Source organism: Harpia harpyja, chromosome 3 (genome assembly GCF_026419915.1).
Source record: "Harpia harpyja isolate bHarHar1 chromosome 3, bHarHar1 primary haplotype, whole genome shotgun sequence".
Classification (NCBI taxonomy): domain Eukaryota; kingdom Metazoa; phylum Chordata; class Aves; order Accipitriformes; family Accipitridae; genus Harpia; species Harpia harpyja.
Genome location: NC_068942.1, coordinates 19,971,042 through 19,993,591, shown reverse-complemented (window position 1 = coordinate 19,993,591; position 22,550 = coordinate 19,971,042). Strand labels below are relative to the sequence as shown.

The 22,550-nt window shown below is 36.2% G+C and overlaps 1 protein-coding gene across 1 annotated transcript in view; it reads right to left on the bottom strand.

The window, feature by feature from the left end:
* The window catches only part of RNGTT (RNA guanylyltransferase and 5'-phosphatase), a 189,062-nt gene that overhangs the window by 128,015 nt on the left and 38,497 nt on the right, over nucleotides 1-22,550 (bottom strand). The window contains exons 9-10 of the mRNA XM_052781537.1: nucleotides 10,972-11,107; nucleotides 4,320-4,391 (exon numbers count right to left, since the gene is read on the bottom strand). Of these exons, the coding sequence (XP_052637497.1) occupies nucleotides 4,320-4,391; nucleotides 10,972-11,107 (208 nt within the window). The remainder of the gene's footprint in view (nucleotides 1-4,319; nucleotides 4,392-10,971; nucleotides 11,108-22,550) is intronic.

Below are 22,550 nucleotides of genomic sequence, written 5' to 3'. Positions count from 1 at the left end.
GGGGACTTCCTTACCTCCTCTGGGTCATGTTCAGGTGAAATCCTGACTAAGTCTGAAGAAAGATCCTCTGATGTACTGAGACACTGAGCTCCGTGATACCATGATGTTCTCCCAAAATCATAGTATTGTATATAAAATGAAAACTGCTACTTTTACTCCCAGCTGATCTGTTACTAGCAGACCACTGCTCCTCTTAAATCTAAAATTGACATTGGTCTTGAAAACACTTAACTTGCCAAATGCCAGAGCTGCAAGGGCCAAATTGAATACAACTATTTATAATTTGGGATCTTTGGGTTTTAGGCTGAAACTTTAAGCATACAGCTTTAAGAATAAAAGTACCCTCTCAAAATTTCTGTTCATAAAAGGCAACAGTGGTCATGGTATTTAGTTAACATAGACACAGAGAAGCCAGGCTACACATTTTTGGCTTCATTTAGGTATCAGTTATCTGTCCTACATGTGCCCTTGTTAAAAGCCAGAGAAATACGGCATAGAACAGAGATAAGGTTGCCCTGTCTCAACTGCTACACTTCCAAACATGAATTTTAACACTATTTAGCCCCCTAAAACCAAGGTAATGAAGAACTAAAATAAATACAAGAATGGAGCACTCTGCAAATTTGAAGCATGACAATAATGCTGGCCAAATATACTGAGAATAGTTCAAAGTGATATTACAGTATACTTGGAAATTTTTAATTATATGACATTATTTTACTGTGATCTAAAATTTAATTCCATTATTTTTCTGTATACATGTTAACAGCTTTCACTGTACCATTTACAGTCATTCTGAGGGGCGCAAGTTGACATATATCTTACTATAAATATATGGTGCATTCTGAAAAACTAAATAATACCTTATTTTAGTACTAACCTGTATTTTTGTGTTAGTGTGGCCATCCTAACACATAAAGTCTCAGCAGTATTAATAGTGCACATAAGTCTTTGGGACTTAATGTGGAATTTGTGAATGCAATATTTCAGAAGGAATATTCTGACAAAGCCAGAAAACTTTGTAACTCTTAGCTAGCAAAACAGGTTGAGCGTTTAAGAATAAGGTCATCTGAAAATATCTCTAGTTCACTAGACCTGACTAAAACGTGAGGTTTGCCTGAGCAAAGGTGTTTATCAATGGGGTTCGTATTCACATTTACCCATCTGCAATGTCACATCTCTAACAGCAGAGTATGCTGAGTCGCTGTGGAGGATGAGATGGGGAACATGCTGGAAATCTTGTAACTCACATGACGGACAGTGACTACAGGAACTCCACCGTTCACCTCCAGAAGACACAACTACGTTCAAGATCAAAAGGAGCAATGTTGAATTCCAAAGCACCTCATATAGCTGTCAGGTTGTGGGGTCTTTTTTGGAGCGGGGGGTTGTTTGTTTCAGAAGTGGGGGGAATGTTTTGTTTTTAAACGGGACTGATGCTTTGTGTAATCATTTGATTTGAAGCTCTGCTAGGAAAATTTACACAAATTTAACTTACACAACCTAAAAGGAACTCATCCTTTCTTGCCAGTTACAAGTTTTGAATACATTTACCTCTCTTGGTGATAAAATTCTGTTGTTCATTTCTTGCCAAGCCAAACATCCTTGGGTGCCCATTTTTTTAATTAAGCTTCTAAAATTAACCTAAAAACTGCTGTGCTTTTTAATCTTTGTAGTAGGACCATTACTAATGACTTCTTGCAGCTGAAGCCCTGCTTGCACTCATACTGATAACATTATCTTAATTTGTCCTTGACATTAAAATAGTATCACGTAGTAACTAACTCCTCTTTCTCAATCCCAGTGCATTTAAAAAACAAACAAACAAAAAAACCAAACAAGCTTTAAAGCATTTACAGCCCTGCTCAAAAGCAGACTTTTCCCAAACCTTAACAACCTTCTGGAAACCCCCTGATCATTTTTCCTGTTTACCAAGTGGGATTCTTCATGTTAAGTCTGGACACATCACTACAAATGAGCATTTCCTCCCCTTCCACCCCAAAAATGTTTCACCAAAATAATTATGACTTTCGAAAAGTGTTATTTTGCTAGGACAGTATACGCATATCCCAAACTGAGGGAAGGAGACTGTACACTTCTTACCTTACATTTATTTTTCAAAGGGAGAGTAACAGGAGTGAATGGCAGGTTAGACACAAAGTGAGAGCAGAGACATGTAAAGACATGAGGGTAAATAGTCACAGAATCACCGGCAGAGGAATAGGTAAGAAAATGTAAAGGAAAAATGAGAACCCAGGAGTGGTTATAGAAGATCATATTTTTCAGAAGCCTACAAGGAATTTTTGCTTACTGAAAAGTCCTAATCATAGGAGGGATCCAGGAAACTAACACCTACTTTTCAGAAAAGGTTGAAGAAAAGATCATCAAGATGCAGAACTAAAATGAGTTAACAAAAAGCTCCTATTCCTAATCTAACATGTACTCTCCACAAACTATTACTTTTAAAAGCAGCTGTCCTAAGTCACAGAATGACTAACATTTCCAACAATACCAAAGTCATTTTTGGTGACTAGTACCATGCCTACATTTGCAATTCCTACTTACACTGAGTGGCCTACTCGAGCTGAGTAGTATCTTATGAAGTCTGGAAGAGTCAATGGTAACGGAAGTCTGAAATGCACTGTGGTTTACTAATACTGTTTGTCCTGTTAGGAACACTGAAACAGTAATTTTGTTTTTCCAGAAGCATTAGCGGATACTGGAGTGTTTTTGCATGGGCTATTTAGTCACAGGTGTAGTGACTAAATTTAAACACATTGTTGTGGTTTAACTACAGTAGGTAGCTAAGCCTCACACAGCCACTCACTCACTCCCCCCAGAATGGGATGGGAGAAATAACTGAAAGGGTGAAAGTGAGAAAACTCATGAGTTGAGATAAAGTCAGTTTAATAGGTAAAGCAAAAGCTGGGCACACAAGCAAAGCAAAACAAGGACTTCATTCACCACTTCCCATGGGCAGGCAGGTGTTAAGCCATCTCCAGGAAAGCAGGGCTCCATCATGCATAACGGTTACTTGGGAAGACAAACGCCATCACTCCAAATGTCCCCCCTTCCTCCTTCTTCCCCCAGCTTTTATTGCTGAGCACAACATCATATGGTCTGCAATACCCCTTTGGTCAGTTGGGGTCAGCTGTCCTAGCTGTTTCCCTTCCCAAATTCTTGTGCACCCCCAGCCTCCTCGCTGGTGGGGCGGTGTGAGAAACAGAAAAGGGCTTGAGGCTGTGTAAGCACTGCTCAGCAAGAGCAAAAACATCCCTGTGTTATCAGCACTGTTCTGGTCACAAATGCAAAAACACAGTACCATATGAGCTACTATGAAGAAAACTAACTCTATCCCAACCAAAACCAGTACATACTTTGTTTTCACAGAACTATTTTAAATATTGTTTTAAAAAGATATATATATATGGTTAAATTGATCCTTCCTGAAGGACATTTTCTGTTCCTTAGACATAATAGAGAAATTACTAGAAAATTTATTTCATAATAAGGGCTAACCAGTGGAACACATTGTTAAGGTTAGTTCTTCGAATAAGCTTCAGCAGGAGACCCTGCCATAAAAACCCTAAATAACTTCAAATTCCACATATATCATGACTTTTGGTGGAACAATACAAGAAAAAAAATAAATCTATAAAAGATAACATATAAGAGCCCTTTGGTGACGTTCAAACCTTTACCGTATTTGAAAGCTGCTTTAAAGAAAAAAAGTTTCTCATTTTCTGTACTGTTTAACAGCTTTCTTGTGACCAAAAAGACTTTATTCCTAGCTGTCAACAAAGGCTTCTCCTTTTCCACAACTTCCCTAATATATTTCTTTATTATATATTTGACCTACAGCCAGTGTAAACAGAAGAGCCTGCTGTTGAGGACTTAACAGAGGACCAGCTGCCTGGTTTCAAAGAGAAATTTGAGAAGGAGGTGATGGAGCAGCCTAACACGAAGCACTGTGATGCTCTGGTAACAAATATACCACTTACAGGCTAACTTCTCCATCCCCTCTCAATTTCACTGCCTAAATAGTTCAAACATGCTCTAGAAATAGGAAATTTTCCAACAGTGTTTAGCAGACTGTTTCAAACCACCATCTTTTCTTGAGCAGGTGGAAATAAATCAACACCGATTACAAGGCTGCTTTCAATCTTAATTCTGATGAATTTCTTGTTATTGAGCTACAAAATACCAGAACACTTTTGGTGTTTAAATTTACTCTGAAGCTCTTACTTATACAAACAAGATTAAAACAGAAATGAGAATCAATAACTAATGATAAAAGCAATAAAACTGAAAGTACTTACATTAAACTTAATAATGTCATATATCAAGTATCGAGGGACAACTTGTCCATTAACCTTGTCGATGATCATTTCCTTAAAAGAAAAGAGATTACATTTACATTTATTTCATGAATATAGAAGAATGTCAACACATTTATACTTAGTGCACGTACCTGTAAGTGTGATGCAATCAAACACTGGCCACATTTTTATTATTAAAAAAGATTTTACAGTAGGTCAAGATTATAAAAATATTATTATGGTCTTAAATGTCTCTCATGAAGCATTCAATAAGAAGCCAGGAAGCTGTACTAAGGCTCCACATTCTGATCTGCAACATTTATACATTAGTTTCCCCACGGCTTTCAAAATCACTACCTTTCTTGAGTGAATAACGAGTTTTAGAAACCTCAGTAAGAACTGCGATCTTAAGTCAAGCAAGTGCTTTTGGAAATCTTGCCTACAATGAGAAGTACAACAGAAAGGAAGTAAAGAACAAGCATTAACATCCATTTTCTACGCTCAGGCTGGATCTTTTCACGTTAACAGCATCCTAGGCAGCAGTGACAACTGCAATTTACTTGAATGTTGCATTGTGACTAAACAGTAGGGTTCCTTCAAAAGGAAATATCACAGACCCTATCTGTAGCACATGAAACTAGTTAACATTCAATATATAGTGGTAAACCATCTTGAAAATATGTCAGCTAGAAGAAAGACTATTAATGATCAACATCCAAACACAAAAGTGTTTCCTTAACTTAATGATACATACAAAAATATATACATCTTACATGCTGGTGCTTACATCTCTAACTCAGGCTTCCTATGATATGAATTAGACATAGTTTATTAGTTTATCAAACTAATAAAAAATATTTCATTTCATATAAATTAGTCATGATTGAAAATGGTAACAGTCAACCAATTGGTAGATCTTCTAGAGACAACTTTGAAATATTCACTTCTCTAAATGCAATCAATCTTCTCCCTGCCCCTGCCCAATTCTTGGCTAAGTTAGTTGTATCAGCTAAGGATTTTTTGCTGCCAATATCAAGTTAAAACTCCAAATTCACACATACAAGATAAAACAATTGGAAAAGGTGAAAATATTTCACTACAACATGATGAAAACAAAAATGTGAGCTCAAGAATTATACCAAAAGAGAACCTAACATCAAATCAACTTGATTTTTAGTTTGTTTCTTGCTAGGTCAGTAGCATTTTTATGTTTTAGAACTTTTTAACTTCTCTTAGAATCCATAGCTTCTACAAAGTAAACCCAAACAAGATTCTCAATATGACTGATTTTCAGTCTGTACACATACCAAGCTTCTTGAATTGTACCTAGTATTTAATCGCATCTGGCTCTGAAAAATAATCAAGCAGTTGTAGAAACATAGATTTGTTTTAAAGCAAAACACAAAGCTTGAAGCATTTAAAACTAAACTAGAAGACATGAACCTGTTGTTCTCAAAAACCACTGTGAACTAGAAGTTGCCTACTTAATGTTTTGGAATCGCATCTTCTGTGAACACAACGCTGAGATGGAGATTTGGCCTTCACAGCCAAATGCAGCATTCACAGGTGTTGTGAAAGACTACCAAAGTGACCTTACACATCTTTCCACTTCATTTAAACAAAAAAAAAAAAAAAAAATTTCATTGAATGAAAAATATTCCTTTGTAACATTACAATATCTTATTCTTAACTCTAAAATTAGTCACAGGTACTGTCAAATAACATTTGCAAAAAGTCTACACAGAAGTGATGTAACAAAATGCTATTCTGTTACTTTTCAGTATTTAGGTAAGACACCGGTGAGCTATCAAAGGAACAGCAGATGCAACACTGCAATGCCTTCTTTGACAATAAATTTTATAACTAACTGCAAGAACAGATGGAGTAGGTACATCCTAAGAGAGAAAGAAGGTACGATGTTCAAACATGGAAGAGTGTGTAAAGATAAAATGCAGGGCGGGGAAGGGAAAAAAACCTACCTGGAATTCCTGATAGAATCATTGAGGTTGGAATCAGTAATCAGGTTAAAGGAAAAGTAAAACTGAAACAAAAGAATGCTACCATATTTTTTTAAAGTTTCAATCGCATTACCAGGTAAAACAAATTTTTAAAATACATTTAATTGAACGTATATTTAATGTTTAAGGACTCATTTGCTCAGCATGCATATTCAGAGCCTCAGCTTTGATGCAAAGCTAGCATTTGTATCCAAAACCCGGAAAACATTTCAGTGCCTGGTATTACAAGATTTTATGCCTAATTTTCAAAATCTGAATCTCTGCATATTCAGTTTAAGAAGAATTATAAAATACAACCAAGAGGACCAAGAATGATTTTTAAACCTTCTCTGGAATGCTCAGTTTTAACACAGAATTAATTTCATAAAGAAACTTTTTCTCTACTTCAGACATGTATAAATCTTTTTGACTCTATTACAGGTCAAACTAGCTTTTTTCCTCACATCCTCACTTCTTTTCTTCCTCCCCTGCCTCTTGTTCTCTCTTTTCACATCCCGACTGAAATCCCAGCTACCATAGAAAATAAACAGCACAATATGCCTTAGAAGTAGAGACGACAAATTCCTGTGCTGCTCATCTCCATCGTGACAACAACATTCACTGCTCCATTAGTTACGCCAATACAACTGTCATAAGGCAAAAGCTGTAAAGTGATCATAAGAACAACTCAGATTAGAAATACTCAAACACATCATTATTTCACAGTCTGATTTCAGAATCTTCCTTGAAATTATAAGAATTGAAAAATACCTCAGGGAATAGACCTCAAAGGCAAGTTCAGAGACTGTTGGGAAAATGTAGTATTTGAGAACTGATCACATTCAAACTCACTCATTCTGATACGAGTAATAACTCGATACTATAAGGCTATATTTAAGCCAATTTTTAGATAACTAAAAACTTAAACCCAAACCCACTCATATGACATGATAATAGAACACAAAAGTATCCGTAAGATGCACCTGCATCCATGCATTTCCCTTCATAGACCCCATGTAGATTTACAGCCGCTATTGTGTGTTTTAAGATCACCACTGCTAGTAAGTATGATCTTTACCACTTTTCCGTTAGCTGCTATTTTAGGTATTAGATTAACCTGCTGGCTTGCAGAACAAGGTCTAATGGCCAGCTTCTTCAATGTAATCTGGAAAAACTGTGCTGGTGTTAATCTCCTTTTCTTAATCTTCTGGTGCTGCAGAGCATAGTCTTACAGCATATTAGAAACAGCAACTGTGCTAAGAGCTTTTAGCTGGACAAGTACCAAAAGAACAATGCTGGACTGGTAGCTCATGAACTTCCCCCCGCCGCCCCACCTTGAATCGCCTATCTAGCAAGCAACTTGGACTTAAAATAACACAAAATTTAATCACAAAGCAAAGGATCTCATTTTACCAGCCACTTGCAGAATGTATTTTCTGTTGACACAGAGTATGGAATCAGATCTAATCACACATCTGTTTATTGTTCCTTTTCCTCCTGTGCCTTGCCTTTCCTTTGTCCATTTACCTTTAACACAATTCTAGTCACTGCTGTATTTCAGGCATGAAAAGAGATTTTTTTTTTTTTTAATTCTATTTTGTACAAAGTACCAGCCTTTGCAAACTCAAGAAGTTGCAAGTTATGCCATTTCTGAGAGAGCTTACAAATAAGTGAGGTCTGTACTGATACAAAAACATAAAACAATCTCAATCTCACTCTCTACTTTTGGAGTCCTTGGCCTTCCTAAGACTTCCAGTGTGAACAATATTTTATATAAAAATAAAATATATACAAAATTGTATTAAATTGTAAAAAGTATTTCAAGCCTAAGAATGCCTCTACATTTTCTACTCAACTATTCCAAAGCTAAGCAGAATGCCAAGAAAGTTTCTGAAAATAACTAATTAGTCTTCTTGCATGACAACCAAAACACTTCAACAAAAATCTATGTACTCCCTCAGATGGCAGTATGGATGCAAAACACTTGGCTTCTAAAGGAATACTTCATATTATACTAGTCACCTGTAGGTAATATTCAAATTAGCTTTAATGAGCTTTGCAGAAAACTTTCTTCCATGCCAGGACAACAATCACAACTGAAGAGCTGGAGATGAGCATAGAGTATTGCAGGAGATTTCTCATCACCCAAGATATAACTAATCATATCATAGTAAGAACTGTTTGCGAGTAATTTCAGCCTGAAGTGAATCGTAAATGCATTTGAAATTCTCAAAGACAACCACATGAAAGGCTTACACCAGAAGCCTTAAAGCAAGTTAATAGATCACTGAATTCATGGAAATTGCCTTTATTAAAATTTTATATACACTGTCATTCTAAATAAAGTTAGGGGAAATTACCTATCTTTTGTATTCTTAACACCAGTAGTTGTTTTGCTGCATGGCACTGATATCTCTGTTTTGTCTGTCTTTCTCATACTTTTTAAGATTACTGTAAAGCAATGCCAATTGGGCCACCTCATTCTACACTTTCATTCTCTGAAAGAGAGAAAGCTACTTCAAGGGCAGTAAGTATGAACTCCTTCAACCTGTAATTAAAGAATTAACTTCAGCCCTTCAGCAGTAATTAGCAAAAAATGTTAACACAAAAAAGCCAAATTTTTCTTCCCATGGATTAAAAAAAAAAAAAGGAAATCATGCATATATCCAGAGTAAAGGAACAGTCATGGAAATTATCATTTGGCACCAACATTAAACAAATATTCAACTACAAAATTAAGCTGTTCTGATGCTTCAAAATAATAGGCAAATTTTATTCTCAAACCTGTTGAAAGGAATTTCAATTGCAAAGTATTCCATCAACAGCTTTTTTTTTTTAAACTGACCATACTTAAATAAATTTAGAAATCTGTACTATGTAAAGTATTTATCCATTGAAAGGTTTTAGTTTTATCTCAAGGTACTTCATTCAACCAATACTTGTTCATTTAATGTCATTTTGCTTTCAACCTCATGAAAGAACTTGGGGGGGGGGAAATCACAGTAAGACTAATTTTATGCCAATAAAGTGAAATACTGAAATGCACTATAAAAGTCAAACTTTTACAAAACAACAAATTAAGTGAAGTTATAGTTCCTGTCCTGGGTAACTCAGGGAACTTCATTTATTCTTAAGAGACCTAAACTATAAATCTGGGAAACACACCAGATCAGACCCCCTCTCTCAGGGCGCACAGCCACATCTATACACATATCTCAACCTATGTGCATCCCTGTCTTCCACCATGTACATATTAGCCACCCTAAATCATCTGTTTTGAAGTGCAAAAAAACCAAGCAGCAGTTTCCCTGAAGAACACCTAGGATTGTACCATATGGACACTGGCAAGCCATTACTTTCTCACGAGCCTTAGAAAGAGCAGGCAATAAAAAAAATATTACCAGACTTTTTATCTCAACAGTATGGAACCCAATGTATGTTGTTAAGAATATTATTATGTACGTCATTAAGAAGCTGCCTGGCTGAAGAGGCTCCCTACCAGACGTGAAAGCTTGTGCAACCACTTTTGAGCTGACAGCATGGCACTTCTTGAGTTATGCTCTCAATTTTTCAGTGAAGCAGAGGTGGTGGAAAATATTCCATTATCTGCCTCTCTGTCCCCGAGACAGTACATTGTTCCTTGCAATACTTACGCTCACAGATTCAATTTATACATGTTTCACATGCAAAAGTGTGTTCAGTAAGACACATCATTCACAGAAGTGACATTTCAAGAAAGATACTGACAACAAAGGCCTGAGAAAGTTAACAATGACAATACAGTCTCCTGTATCTGAAAAGTCCATTAGGCTTCAGAAGACCAATATGGAAGATCATCTCAGATACTCAGTACTTCAGCAAGCAAGAGTTACAGCAATATAGAGAGCCTCCAATGCTACTGAAATGTGACAGGAAACTGCATTCATCTTCATTGACAGATATTTAGTGTAAGAGCTAATGAAGTTCTTTGGCTCATGTAAAATAGGAAGGTCAAGAAATTAATAACCTCTTCTTGTGGCTACTGTTCTGAAAAGTTTACCAAAAATACTCCAGGCCAGCCTTCAAACAACAAATACAGATGTTTTACAGCTTGTTTTACAACTAGCTTAAAAAGTTAATCAGCAATTTAAATTAGCATGACAACTTAGAAGTGTTTTAAACAAATGTAACTAAGCGATTTCTAAATCAGTCAACAATTCAGATCAGCTGAAAATAAAGGTTACAGAAGCAAAGACATCAATCCACGAGTCTATCAAAAGATGATAAAAATTTTATCAAATTCTAGAAATATTTACATTAACTGGATCATATTGACCATGTTTACTGTATCAAAATATAAAGCTATAACAAGAGATGAGGTTTTGCAATAATTTGTTTAGATTCTCTTCAAGCCTCTTCTCATATTCACAGAACGTCATCTCAATAGCTTGATTTATTTCAAAGACAAACAGCTCCCCCCAGAGCAGTCATCACTGCTGTTCTGTAGATAAGAAATGACTTATGAAGTGTGATTCCCATATTCAGACAGTGATTGAATCTATATTACTCCTGAAATCCCATCATTCACTGATCCAGGCCTAAAAACTTGGCCCTGTTTCTGAAAAAAAGCAAATGGCACTGAAATTATTACAATAATTACACAGTACGCTTCTTACCCCATCCAGAAGAGTGTTTGTTAGATGTGTGCGAAGATCTTTACGAAAAGGAAATTCCAGATTAGATACATGAAAAATCGAATTATCTCTATCAATCATATAAACTTCGTTCTTGCCATCAATCAGCATCATGTACCTGCAAAGGCAATGTTAAGATATTATACTTAAAGGTATATCCTCTAATCTCTACTATTTTGATTTATATTAAATGCTAAAAAAGCAATCATGACAGATGTTATAAAAAAGCATTTTAGAAGGAAATTTTTACAGTTAAAAGTTTAAACCTATAGCTTCAGGAAAGCAGATAATTTAGTTCAATGCAATTATCACAAAGAAAATATTTCAAAGATAAAAGTTCAGAATATTTTTTTTTTATATATATATATATATATAAGCAAGTTGCTATATCCAGATAAAATGGTGCCTGAAAATCTATTAAAAATAACACAGGTTTTAATGCTGTAAGAAATACAGGAGACTAATTCAGTTAGATTCAGCTAAAAGATCTTTTATTCCAGTTTTTCCTCCATTATGTGGACCAGAACTTTGCCTGATATAGATCTGCAGTTTCATTCAAAAGAAACACCCTTCCTGTCTATCACTGGTTATCTGACACTGCAGTATTGCAAAGTCCCAGCCAACTATTGAGCCACTTTTCATTAAAACACTGACAAATTTAGCCAAGGTACATTTCCCTCACATTACACACACAGAAAACCCCAAAGCTTACTACACTACCACCAGCAACTTGTGAGCTCGATTCAGTTGCAGACATCTGAATTTTCTAAAAATTTCTTTACATTCCAACAGTACTTGGGAGACCAAGTCATTAATTTAGACCTCTCTGTGCTAATCCTACAGAAGACCGCTCTATAGAGGTAACGTTCTGTATACAAGAAAAAACAGTGAACGAGTAGAAAGAAGAGAGTAGTGAAAAAGGACAAAACCCACAAGAGACGCTAAACAGCATGATAGCTGTAACACACCTGAGTTACCTTTGTAAAGTTTTCTTTGATCTTTGCAACAAAAGTGCTAAAGTAGAGTTTCAGGAAAAATAATAAGGCAGCTTGCGCAGACAAAGTCTTCTCAAACTTGTGCAGTAGCCAAGGAGAGCACACCTTCTGACTGGGGAAAATAAACTGAACAAATTTCGGTGGAAACTAGTGTCAAAGGCCAGATGCAACAAGTCAACATCTTGGCCGTGAATGAGAAGTAATAATGGTGCTGAGCATATACCACAAGCAGCTGAAAGTGGAGACTAGCAGCTTGAATCTGACATGGTAAAGGAAGAAAGAAACTGTTGTGGGGCTCAGAAGGTTGGCAAAGCAAAAAAGACCAGAAAAGTGCCTTTTTGGAACCAACAAGATGTGATTGCACTTAGTAAGACTGGCAAAAAGAACAATATAGTTATCAAGATGTGAGCGAATGATCAGACAGGAAACACCATGGCTTAACAGCAGTGCAAAGAATAAGCATATGAGACAAAGCTGACATGAAGGCTCAAAAGTAAGTCCAAGTTCTATGTCTCAGTCAAACCTGAGTTATGTCAGTTTTACTAATTACTACCTGAGCTGCTGTAATTGAATTTATGCCTGATCATGCCATAACTAACAGTGTTGGTGGTCTACACCAAAACTGAGACCATGACCCTAAGCTAAGCTTTCTTTCACTGATCCTCTCATTTCACCTTGCACACAGACGTGCTAAAAGCACAAGTGTTACTACAGAAGTTCTACTGAGAAAAGTCAAAACCACAGAAACCCAAAAAGAGAAGAAAATAGGAGCACTATCAACTGTCAAGACAGTTCAATGATTCTAAGAGTTCACAACATTTAATGTTCTTGAATAGCCTCTGATATAAATAGGAAAGGGATATAAATCTTCCCAGAGCAACTAACCCATTTGGATTGCAGTACAGTTTCTTTGATGGCACAGAATAGGGAAACACTCAATTAACAGTAAAAGATTATAGGAATTTCACCATCCACACCAGAATATTTTGAAAGCAAGCAAGCATATTTTCAAGACTCATTCAGCAAAGATCTTTTCATACTTGTAAAAATCTTTGGTTACGTGTAGGGGGGGGAAAGACAGTACTTTTCATAATTCATCCATTTCTCCTTGGAAAGTCCTGGTTATGAAGAAATAACAAGCTATCAGTAGTCTTTTCTAAAATTCACCATTGCTCTTACAAGTAATGCCCACAGGATCTCTGCTGTCAAAACAGAGCAGCAAGCATCCCCCAGAAACCCTGCAGGCAAACGGTCTACACAGGCAGCTGTCCTGTTGTCTGCACAGATCCAGCCTCTAGAAATCAGTAGATCTGACTACAGGAGCACAGTATCACCCATGCACCTTAAATAAATATTTTCAGCATTATGAATATAATCATAATTCAGTGTAGATCAGCTCAACTAGTGTTTCTCCACAAACAATATAAGTACTTCAAGATGTTATATATCAGTTGCAAAAAAAAAAGACATACATGAGCAGAAAACCTCAAGTCAGGGTAGGAGGAGTAGATTAAATCAATGCAAGATTAGGAGAGCTGAAAGCTGCACGTGAGATGGTTTATGAAAAAAATTAATTCAATATACATTCAGCTAGATAAATTGGAGCCAGTTCTTCAGAAGCAAGAATAATATACAGACATTCATTTTTCACACCATGTAAATTTATTCAAAACTAAAACTAATTATAAAGAGCATGTTGTGTTTTTCTCAAAAATTAAAGAAACAATGGGAAGAAGAGGTGTGTAAGTAACAGAAAAAAAAATTATGTGCACTATTTTAATTTTATAAATAACCTTAATTGGCCATCCCTGCACTCCCATATTCACTGCTGTTTTAACTACATGCTTTCATTGTAACTTGCTTCAATGACAAAATAGCACCTAATGCTTCAAGAGATCTAGCACTTGGAAAAAAAAAAAAAAAAAACGTATTTGCATCATCATTACAAATGTGGTACAATAAGAGATCCTACAACTGCTTTAAAAAAAACCAACCCACAAACAGCTAAAAGCTTTGTTTTCAGCCACCTAAAACATCTATAGGTTCAGACAACATACAGAAGATTTCATCAAAATCTATTACTTGACATCAAAACTAAGACTAACACACCACCACTTTCTCTAGAACTTTCACTCAAAACAAAATCTATGGAAATTTACTTAAGAGTTGGTAGCTGGATAGCCCACCAACCACTAGTGGTGAGATTCCTCCTCTTTCAAACCACGGCACTAATGTTACATCTCTTCTCCCATGATTTCTCTCTTTCTAAAATTTGTCACTGTTAGCTGTTTATACCACAAGTTCTAAATGACAGGGACAACGGCAAGTCTTATGACTGCATGCAAAAGATTCCCAGTCAAAGATCACCAGGAATCACAATTATATCTTACTTAAGAGAGCTGCTGAGAAACACCATGTGCTTACTTTGAAGACAAAAAATAAATAAATAAATTTGGTCTCAGGACAATAAATTACCTTAATGTAGACTTATTTGTCATGGGTCTCATGATAATACATTTGCCTAACTTAGAAGCTGAACAAGTTCTCTGCATGAGAAAGACATTAGACTGACCCAGATATGTCTGTTTTGAAAGGGGTTTGTTTGTTTGGGTTTTTTAAGTTGAAAGCCTGAAAACACCTCCACCCCCGATTTAATAAACTATTGAAAAAAAAACCTCTGAATGTGGTCCAAACAACAGAATTTGTCAAAATTCTAATTATTACCAACATAAGACAGAAGAAATTTAGTCAAGGATGGACTGACAACCAGAAGTGTTCTATGAACAGCTGATAACTGAAAATGTGCAAGAAGCAAAAGAGATATGCAACCATGCCAAGTTTTTGGTGAAACTGAATTTATTAATTAATGAGGGGTTTTGGTTGGGTGGGTGGGGTTTTTTGTTTGTTTGCTTGTTTAACTCAAAAAGCATAAGTTCATGTGCTTAATATAAGGCTTTAAGTGTTCTCCAACAACACTTCAAGCTTTCTTGGAGAAATCTTGCAGACTGCTGATCAGTATATTTCTGAATATTATTTGGATGTGTTCTGACCAGTTATATTTTAAGAAGTTAATTAAGGTATTAGCAGCATAAGCACTTACACCAAAATAGAGAGCATGCCTCTGGGCAACACTGCATAGGTAAAGAAAGATGATGATTTCCCAAATACATTCAACAGGAACTAAAACAGCACATAGGAGCTTAACTATCATGCATTGTATTGCATATTGTGAACACTACTTGCTATTAGAGCTGTACATTTATTACTATTATCTCCATTGTGTGAGCACCCAAAAGCTCCAATTAGTAACCAGGCCCCATTGTATTAGATTCTGTGCAAGTACACAAGATGACATGGTCCTGTATCAGATGGCTCAATCTGAATTTAAAACAAGACAAGTGAATAAAAGAGCAAGATTGGAGCAGCAGTAAGAGCAGTAACAGAACTGCTCATTCACCTTTGATAACTACACACAAAAGCGGAGACTTGTGTTTTAGCAACAAACATCATCATCTCTGCAAACTGTCAATCCAACCACTACAAAACAGCCAGTTTCCATTGCAACAAAAGTTCCGACAAGCAAGTTAAAGAAAAAAGGGTCACGGTGTCCACACAGATTAATCTCACAAGCAGATAAAATATCTAGTCATAGAAATGTTAAAATCTAAAGTTTCATTAGAAGCTACTTTTCATTTGCTTCTGGTCCCGAGGCAAGGACTGTTATTAATTCTAATTGGACATTAGTATTAACACAATAATTCAGGAAATAGGATGAAAATTTCATTAGCAAAGAGTTACAGCTCTTGGCATTAGACAAGCAGATCTCCAAATCACCTACCAGAGTATTAATAACTTTAATCTTTAAACTTTAAAAAATGTCAACCACCAAATATCATCTTGAAAAGTTTTCTCTTCAGAAACCAATTATTTTTAGCATACCCAAATAAAGGCAACTGTTTCAAAGGCTCATTTGCCTCCACATATATCCTGTTCATGCAGTCTACATCAGTTGGGCCCAAAATACATGCAAGAAGAATGATTTTATTAAACTTCCGTTTTTAGTTTAGCTTGTTTGGTGGTGGTGGTGGTTTGGTTTTGGTTTTTTACGCAATTCTGAAGCTGACCCGAGCTAACTCGATAAGTTAAAAACTAAGGTTTCTCCTTTATGTGGATGTTTAGAATTCTTCACCACTAAATTTGAAAGTACATTTCAGGAAAATATTATTTAAGGCAAAATAAGGCAAATTACTTGGTCTCCCTCAACCTACAGTCATTCAGTCAGAAACAAGAATAGAACTGTGTCTCCCAAGCTCCAAATCCAACACTGCATCCACCAGAGCATGTGGCCTCTATCCTCTTTCCCAGATTAGGATTCACAAAACCGGCTTTGAAAATACTCCCCAACACAGTACCTCACATTGAGCACAGTGCTTGCCAAAGCACATTTAGAGTGAAATTGATCTCCTAAAAGGTCAAAGAAGTTTTGCCGCTGACTTCAATTCTATCATGTGCCTTATCTACGTTTAACTTATTTCCCTCAGCCAAAATCCCAGCAACCATCCTAGCAGTAAGGTTACATATGTTAATTTTGTACTTTATAGGAGTTTTAAAACCTGAAGTATAATAAAAAAAATATAGCACAGCTTCCTCAAACTTTGAGACCTCAACTTCTGAGTTTGAGTTCAACACAAAATTAATTTTCTGAAAAAAACTACAAGTAGCAAATGGATTAGAAATATTTTTTTAAAGGAAGCTTAAAAATTCAGCTCCTATAGGAGCTTTCTTTGCCCCACAGTATTTCTTTAGATGGGCTATATCAAAGAAGAGTATTTATTTCAACACAGTATCGTCGTTGTCGCTTTTTTTGTCCTTTTTAAATATGCTTGTGCCTGTATTATCACATTAAGGAAGGCAAAATGTAAGAAATTCCATCATCAACTCTAAGCGCAAAATACATGGCAGCTCTCCATTCCCAGGGGAGTTCATTACACAGCCTAGAATTCAGTCTTGTGAAAGAGCTGCCCTCCCACACAAATAAGCATTACCCAACTCAGAATAGCAATTAGCATCATTAATATGTTCGCTGACTCAGAGGCAACAACAAAATCCTGCTGCAGATACCATTTTCAATTTCTTGGCAACACTTCAAAATCACAAGCGCGTCGCCACTCCATAGATCGATCATGTAGGACAAGGCCAAGCCACTTTAGCACTTTACTTTGGACCCGGCCACTCCCTCCTGGCAAGACAGCATCAACTTCTGGCCAGACCCATCAAACACTGTAGAAAGGGCCAGGAGAACGAAAATTAATGACTGCCCTCTATCCACTGACAGTAGGAGATCATCTATCTGTGTCACTAAGCCGCTGCAGTCCCAAGTCCTGGCCTGAATCCAGACTGTGCTGGATCTAGAGTAACAGTTTAAATTAGACGAGTTTGAAGTTGGCCTGTGGCAGATGGAGCAACACACCCTAAAGTCCCGATAAATAGGGAAGGCTCAGCTTGCTTTCTTCTCTTGTATTAATTGCTGCTGGCAATGGTCACTGCTTCAGACTATGTCTCCTGAAGGATGACAAAGCCTGCATACAGGGACACTAACACAGGAAGTTATGTGAAGACTCACATTATTTTCAGTGTGTAAACAAAAGGAAAACAATGTCTTTTTAATCAGCACACTGACAGCTCTGTCACAAATACCATTTTCAAACTTGTACACACATTTTCACTTGCACAAGTACATAGCGTATCAGCCAGCAAGAAACACTGCTACACAGAAGCAGCTGTAGAATTATGTATTTGACTTGATAATTCAGATTCTAAATAAAATTTTTAAACACCACACACATAGGCCCTTGGAAGTTAGTCTGCTCTGACCACACCAATGCTTTATATTTCTCTCACATATTTCTAGGTTAAATTCTGCCATCAACAGTCTCCCCAGTATTTTAAACCATAAAAACCCCTTAGATTCTGACTGACAGTCATTTCCAACTAACAGCCTCCAGCTCCAATATTTCTTATTCATGACCTTGCATTTTCTACAACTAAAAATCCTTCCAGTTTTATTATTCTGCTCCTCAGTGAATTCAGTGGCTTGTGTCTCTCGTTTGTTTGTCAGAACATACTTAGTTTCTGTTTCAAAATTCTTAATGACAATATAAAATTAATATTCAGGATCTCCACTTGTGGCTTTCTATATATTTTCTTCCAAAACCATCCACTGCCATTTTCTTTCAATCCATTCTTCGGGTATCTTACAATTCTAGCAATCTTCATTAGCCTCAGTCTCCATAATAAATCAAAATTTTGTCAAAGTCCAGAAGCATGAGATCCACCACTATTCCTGTGTCAAAAAAACTACCTTCCTTTTACATGGTATACCAACTTCTACCAAAATGGTTGAACTCAGAGGAAATGCCATTCCTCATCTATAATAAAGACTGTGTTCCTCAGTCCTTCTGATTCCATTAACTACTTCCTTTAATTTATCCAAATCCATCATTTTAGAAAGAGAGAACCTACATTACTGATCTACTTTTACCTCTCATTACAATCATAATGTTCCAAGTTTAAAGCAAAGCCTTTTCATCAATGACCCAAACTTATCTTCTACAATCAAGACTTTTTTTTTTTCTTAATATTAAAATACTGTGTTACTAGGCTGCTGTTTAGTAAGTAAATGTATCTCTTGTATCTCTTATTACGTTCGGAAGCACCTGGATTTGTCACTGGTCAAAATCCTCCACCAATTCTCCACCCTTGAAAGAGGGTAGAATTCAGCTTCTGATCAAGTTCCATAATTGTAAGGCGTCTACTTTAGGGTAAAATAAATTGTTCCCTACGCTTCAATAACTCTGTTGGCTAAACTTTTACTGCATCAATGGAGATCAAGAGACTTAACCTGCATTAGATGTTAAAGTGTGCTCATAGTGGCAACTCTGGTCCGGTTGGGTATCTGCAGCAGATTCAGCAGTAACCCAGAAGTTTACCTTAACAATCCTGTAGTGATTTTTTTAAAAAACTGAACTCTGTAACATTTTTTTATCCTTCAGCTATTATGAAAATAAAATGTTATCCCTCAAACTTTATTTTGCATCTTTCCTAAACAATTAATGCTTTCCGATACTCATGTTACAGTCAAGAAGGTTATCCTAGCATATCTGCTATACCAATGTCTAATTTCATGAGAAATTAAAGGTTCCCAATGTCCACCTTCATGTTCTGAATCACTTGTTCAAGCTACTGCTGCCCTGACTTGATGCTAGTATGGAAAAATAATTTTCTTGTCTTATTGATCACCTCATATATCACACTGAAAGGGCTATGCTTAACTTTGATATTCATAGAATCATAGAATCATTTAGGTCGGAAAAGACCTTTAAGATCATTGGATCCAGTCATAAACCTAACACTGCCAAGCCCGCCACTAAACCATGTCCCTAAGTGCCATGCCTACACGTATCTTAAATACCTCCAGGTATTGATGAATTAATTCATCAATTCATCCTGCTTATTTGAGACCACAGAACTTCATTTCCACAAAATTTGTTAAGGTGGTATTCCCCGCATTTATACACTTTGTGCAAGTTACCACTGTAGGATAACAGATACCCCATAGCTTATACATGTATTCAGTCTCCATAATCTTTACTACTCATCTGTCTCCTCCACTATTATCTCACTCAACATCAAATTATTTTTCTTATTCTTGTCTGCCACTACTCTCCCTTAAACTCTGAATGCAAATTTCCCTTTTCATTTGCTCCCCTTGACAACTGAAGGTCGAGAAGATTTTTTTGTGACTGTTATGACCCTGAAAATCATCAAAAGTGATGCAGTGAATCTGCAGATGACCACATTTAGTACAGAAATCCTCAGAATGCCCCAAACTACAGTAACGAACAATGCAAGTTTCGATATCCAAAAGGTACCAAGACACAGGCAGGAAGAGAGAGATACAACCACACTTCCCCACCTTACAAGGTTCTAAATTAACTGTAGGCTGAGAAAGCTAATATAGCAGCTACTTTTTAGAGGTCAGTGAGAGCACAGAAATGCATCTGCAGTCAAAAAAACCCAGCAGATAAACAATTAGGTCACATAACTAACAGGATGGTGCATAATACAGAAATAATGTTGCATCATTATACAACGTATTGGTATTCCTTCACCTGGGATACTATGTGCGCCAGTATTAATAGGGAAGTCAGTTTTTGAATAAAGAAGATAACGGTAATACTATGGAGCATGGAAAAATGCATAAGTGTGGAAACTGGTATAATTTCTCCTAATAAAGTATCATAGTTTAGACTGAGTTCGAACTTTAGTTTTTCCTGTTTTATTAATCAAGGATAAAGATGCCTTTAATTAATTTAACAGATGGCAAATTCAAAGCCCATGTAAAACTACATTTTCTATCTAAAGTATTATTAGACTGTGAAACTCTGCAACAGAGCTGGTAAAACCTAGAATTTAGCAAGGTTAAAAAAGACTATCCAGTTACAATGTTTTTCTTGACTGCCTTCCAGGGTTTTAATTAAGTTAGAGTGGTGTGGGGGCTTTGTTTCTTTATTTCGAAAAGGATATTAAACCTTATTGGTTAAATTTAAAGTTGTCTTGTTATCATTATTTGACCTACAACAACGGGTAAATTAATCTACAACTACTATATATTGAAGAGTTCTTACAGTGCATTATGACGAATCTGGTGTAAAACAAAAGAAGAATTGTTAACTAGCTAGAAAAGATGTGACCCAGTAACAGAATCTGTATACTAACAGATTTATTTTAAATACTAGATTCTCTTTGTTTCACCCAAATTTTAATGATGCTAAGTGGTCAAGTACATATCAAAGTACATTTCTACATTAGAGGAAGGAACACTATTGGAAAACAACTGTACAGTATAATGTTCTGATTACTTTTTTAAAAAGCTACAAGATTAATGGAACAAATTATATCTCAAGCTTGACTGAACTACTGAATTCTCTCATAACTTTTTATTATTATTATTATTATTATTATTATTATTTATTGCAGATATTGAGCTTCAAGCTTGCTTGAACTTGTTTGACTCCACCCCTCCTCCACAAAATTTAGTCTGAAAATATCTTGGAGATTTAGAGGGAAATTCATGCCTGAAGCAATGGGCTCAAAAAAAAAAAAAAAAATTGCAAAGCAGCAGTTACACAACAGTATAAGAAAGAAAAACGAATGAATTTAGCATCAGATGACAAGCAGTTACATTCCTTCTTTCCCCAAGCAAGAGAACCATAACATCTCTCATGGAGGCCCATAACGTGGCAGTCAAGAAAAGAGTACTACAGCTTTGAAAAAGGAGGTTCCCTTAACTTTGAACTGATTTATGCTGTATGCTGGGTCAGTTCTGCCTACATCACAGGCACAAGCCATGGAAGAGCACAACTGCCATTTGTGCTCACATATTAGAAGATCAGGCCCAAGGGAAAGGGCTGCCCTAGATATTTGTATAGTTAAACTTTACAAACTGAATATCATTCTTCCCTAAATAAGCTTAAGCCATTACACTTCATGGATGTGCCTGTAATCACCCCAAGAGAACCAGCAGCACAGGACGCGCTGTTCCACTATTAAAAGTAGTCTGGGAGAAAGGAAAATAAATAAATAAACCAGTAATCACTGATAGTTGTTGCCTGAACATCAGGTACACACGCAGGAACACCATTTATCTTGGTCTAATTAGAACATTTTAGGACTACAGTTGAATACTCTAAGATTAGTATTCATAGCACAAGCTACATAATAAGCATTTTAATGCATTAATTATTTATAAACAAACAAAAGACCTTGCTTAGGAGACAATCTGTCCAAATATTCAAATAGTTATATATGAATAATCAGTTAAGTAGTACTTTTCAAAGAGCTCAAAATTGTGACCATAAAACTTCATGAGCTGTCAAAAGGCTTCAGAACTGTGGAGCATCAAGCCTGCTACTTCACAAAATATACTTTCTGTATGGTATCACATCAGCAGTGCTCCTTAACTACTTAAGAAAGGGACACAAAAACAACAGCTTCCTTCTACCACTTATTTTCAGAGTCTTGACACTGTTGCAGGCACATAGAAATGAGAAACCACAACCTAGAGTAAGAATGCCTTCTTTGGCCATTCGAGTCAATTTGGATCCAGACTGGGATGACATGTTCTGTCACACCTATTTATTCATTCCTCTACACTGATTCAACGATTTAAAAAACAGACTTCAGGAAATGGAGAAGCAGCAAAGTGATATGGATGTGCCTTAGTAATAAACACACAAATAAATAACCCACCACCACCCCACCCCAAACCACCCACTCCAAACACAGCATTAAGATAAAAAACAATTTCAACCTAGCCCAACAGCTGTGAAACTAACAGACTTGGTCTATAATGTACATCTCTACTTTAAATAATACTGCCTTGTGGGAACTTCTTAGGAGTAACAATATTTCTACCCACTAGTTCCAGATTAGTCTAACACCTTATGACACTCTGTGCTGCCCCGTTTGATCTACAGTCTCTCAATCGAGAGAGACCTCTCCTGG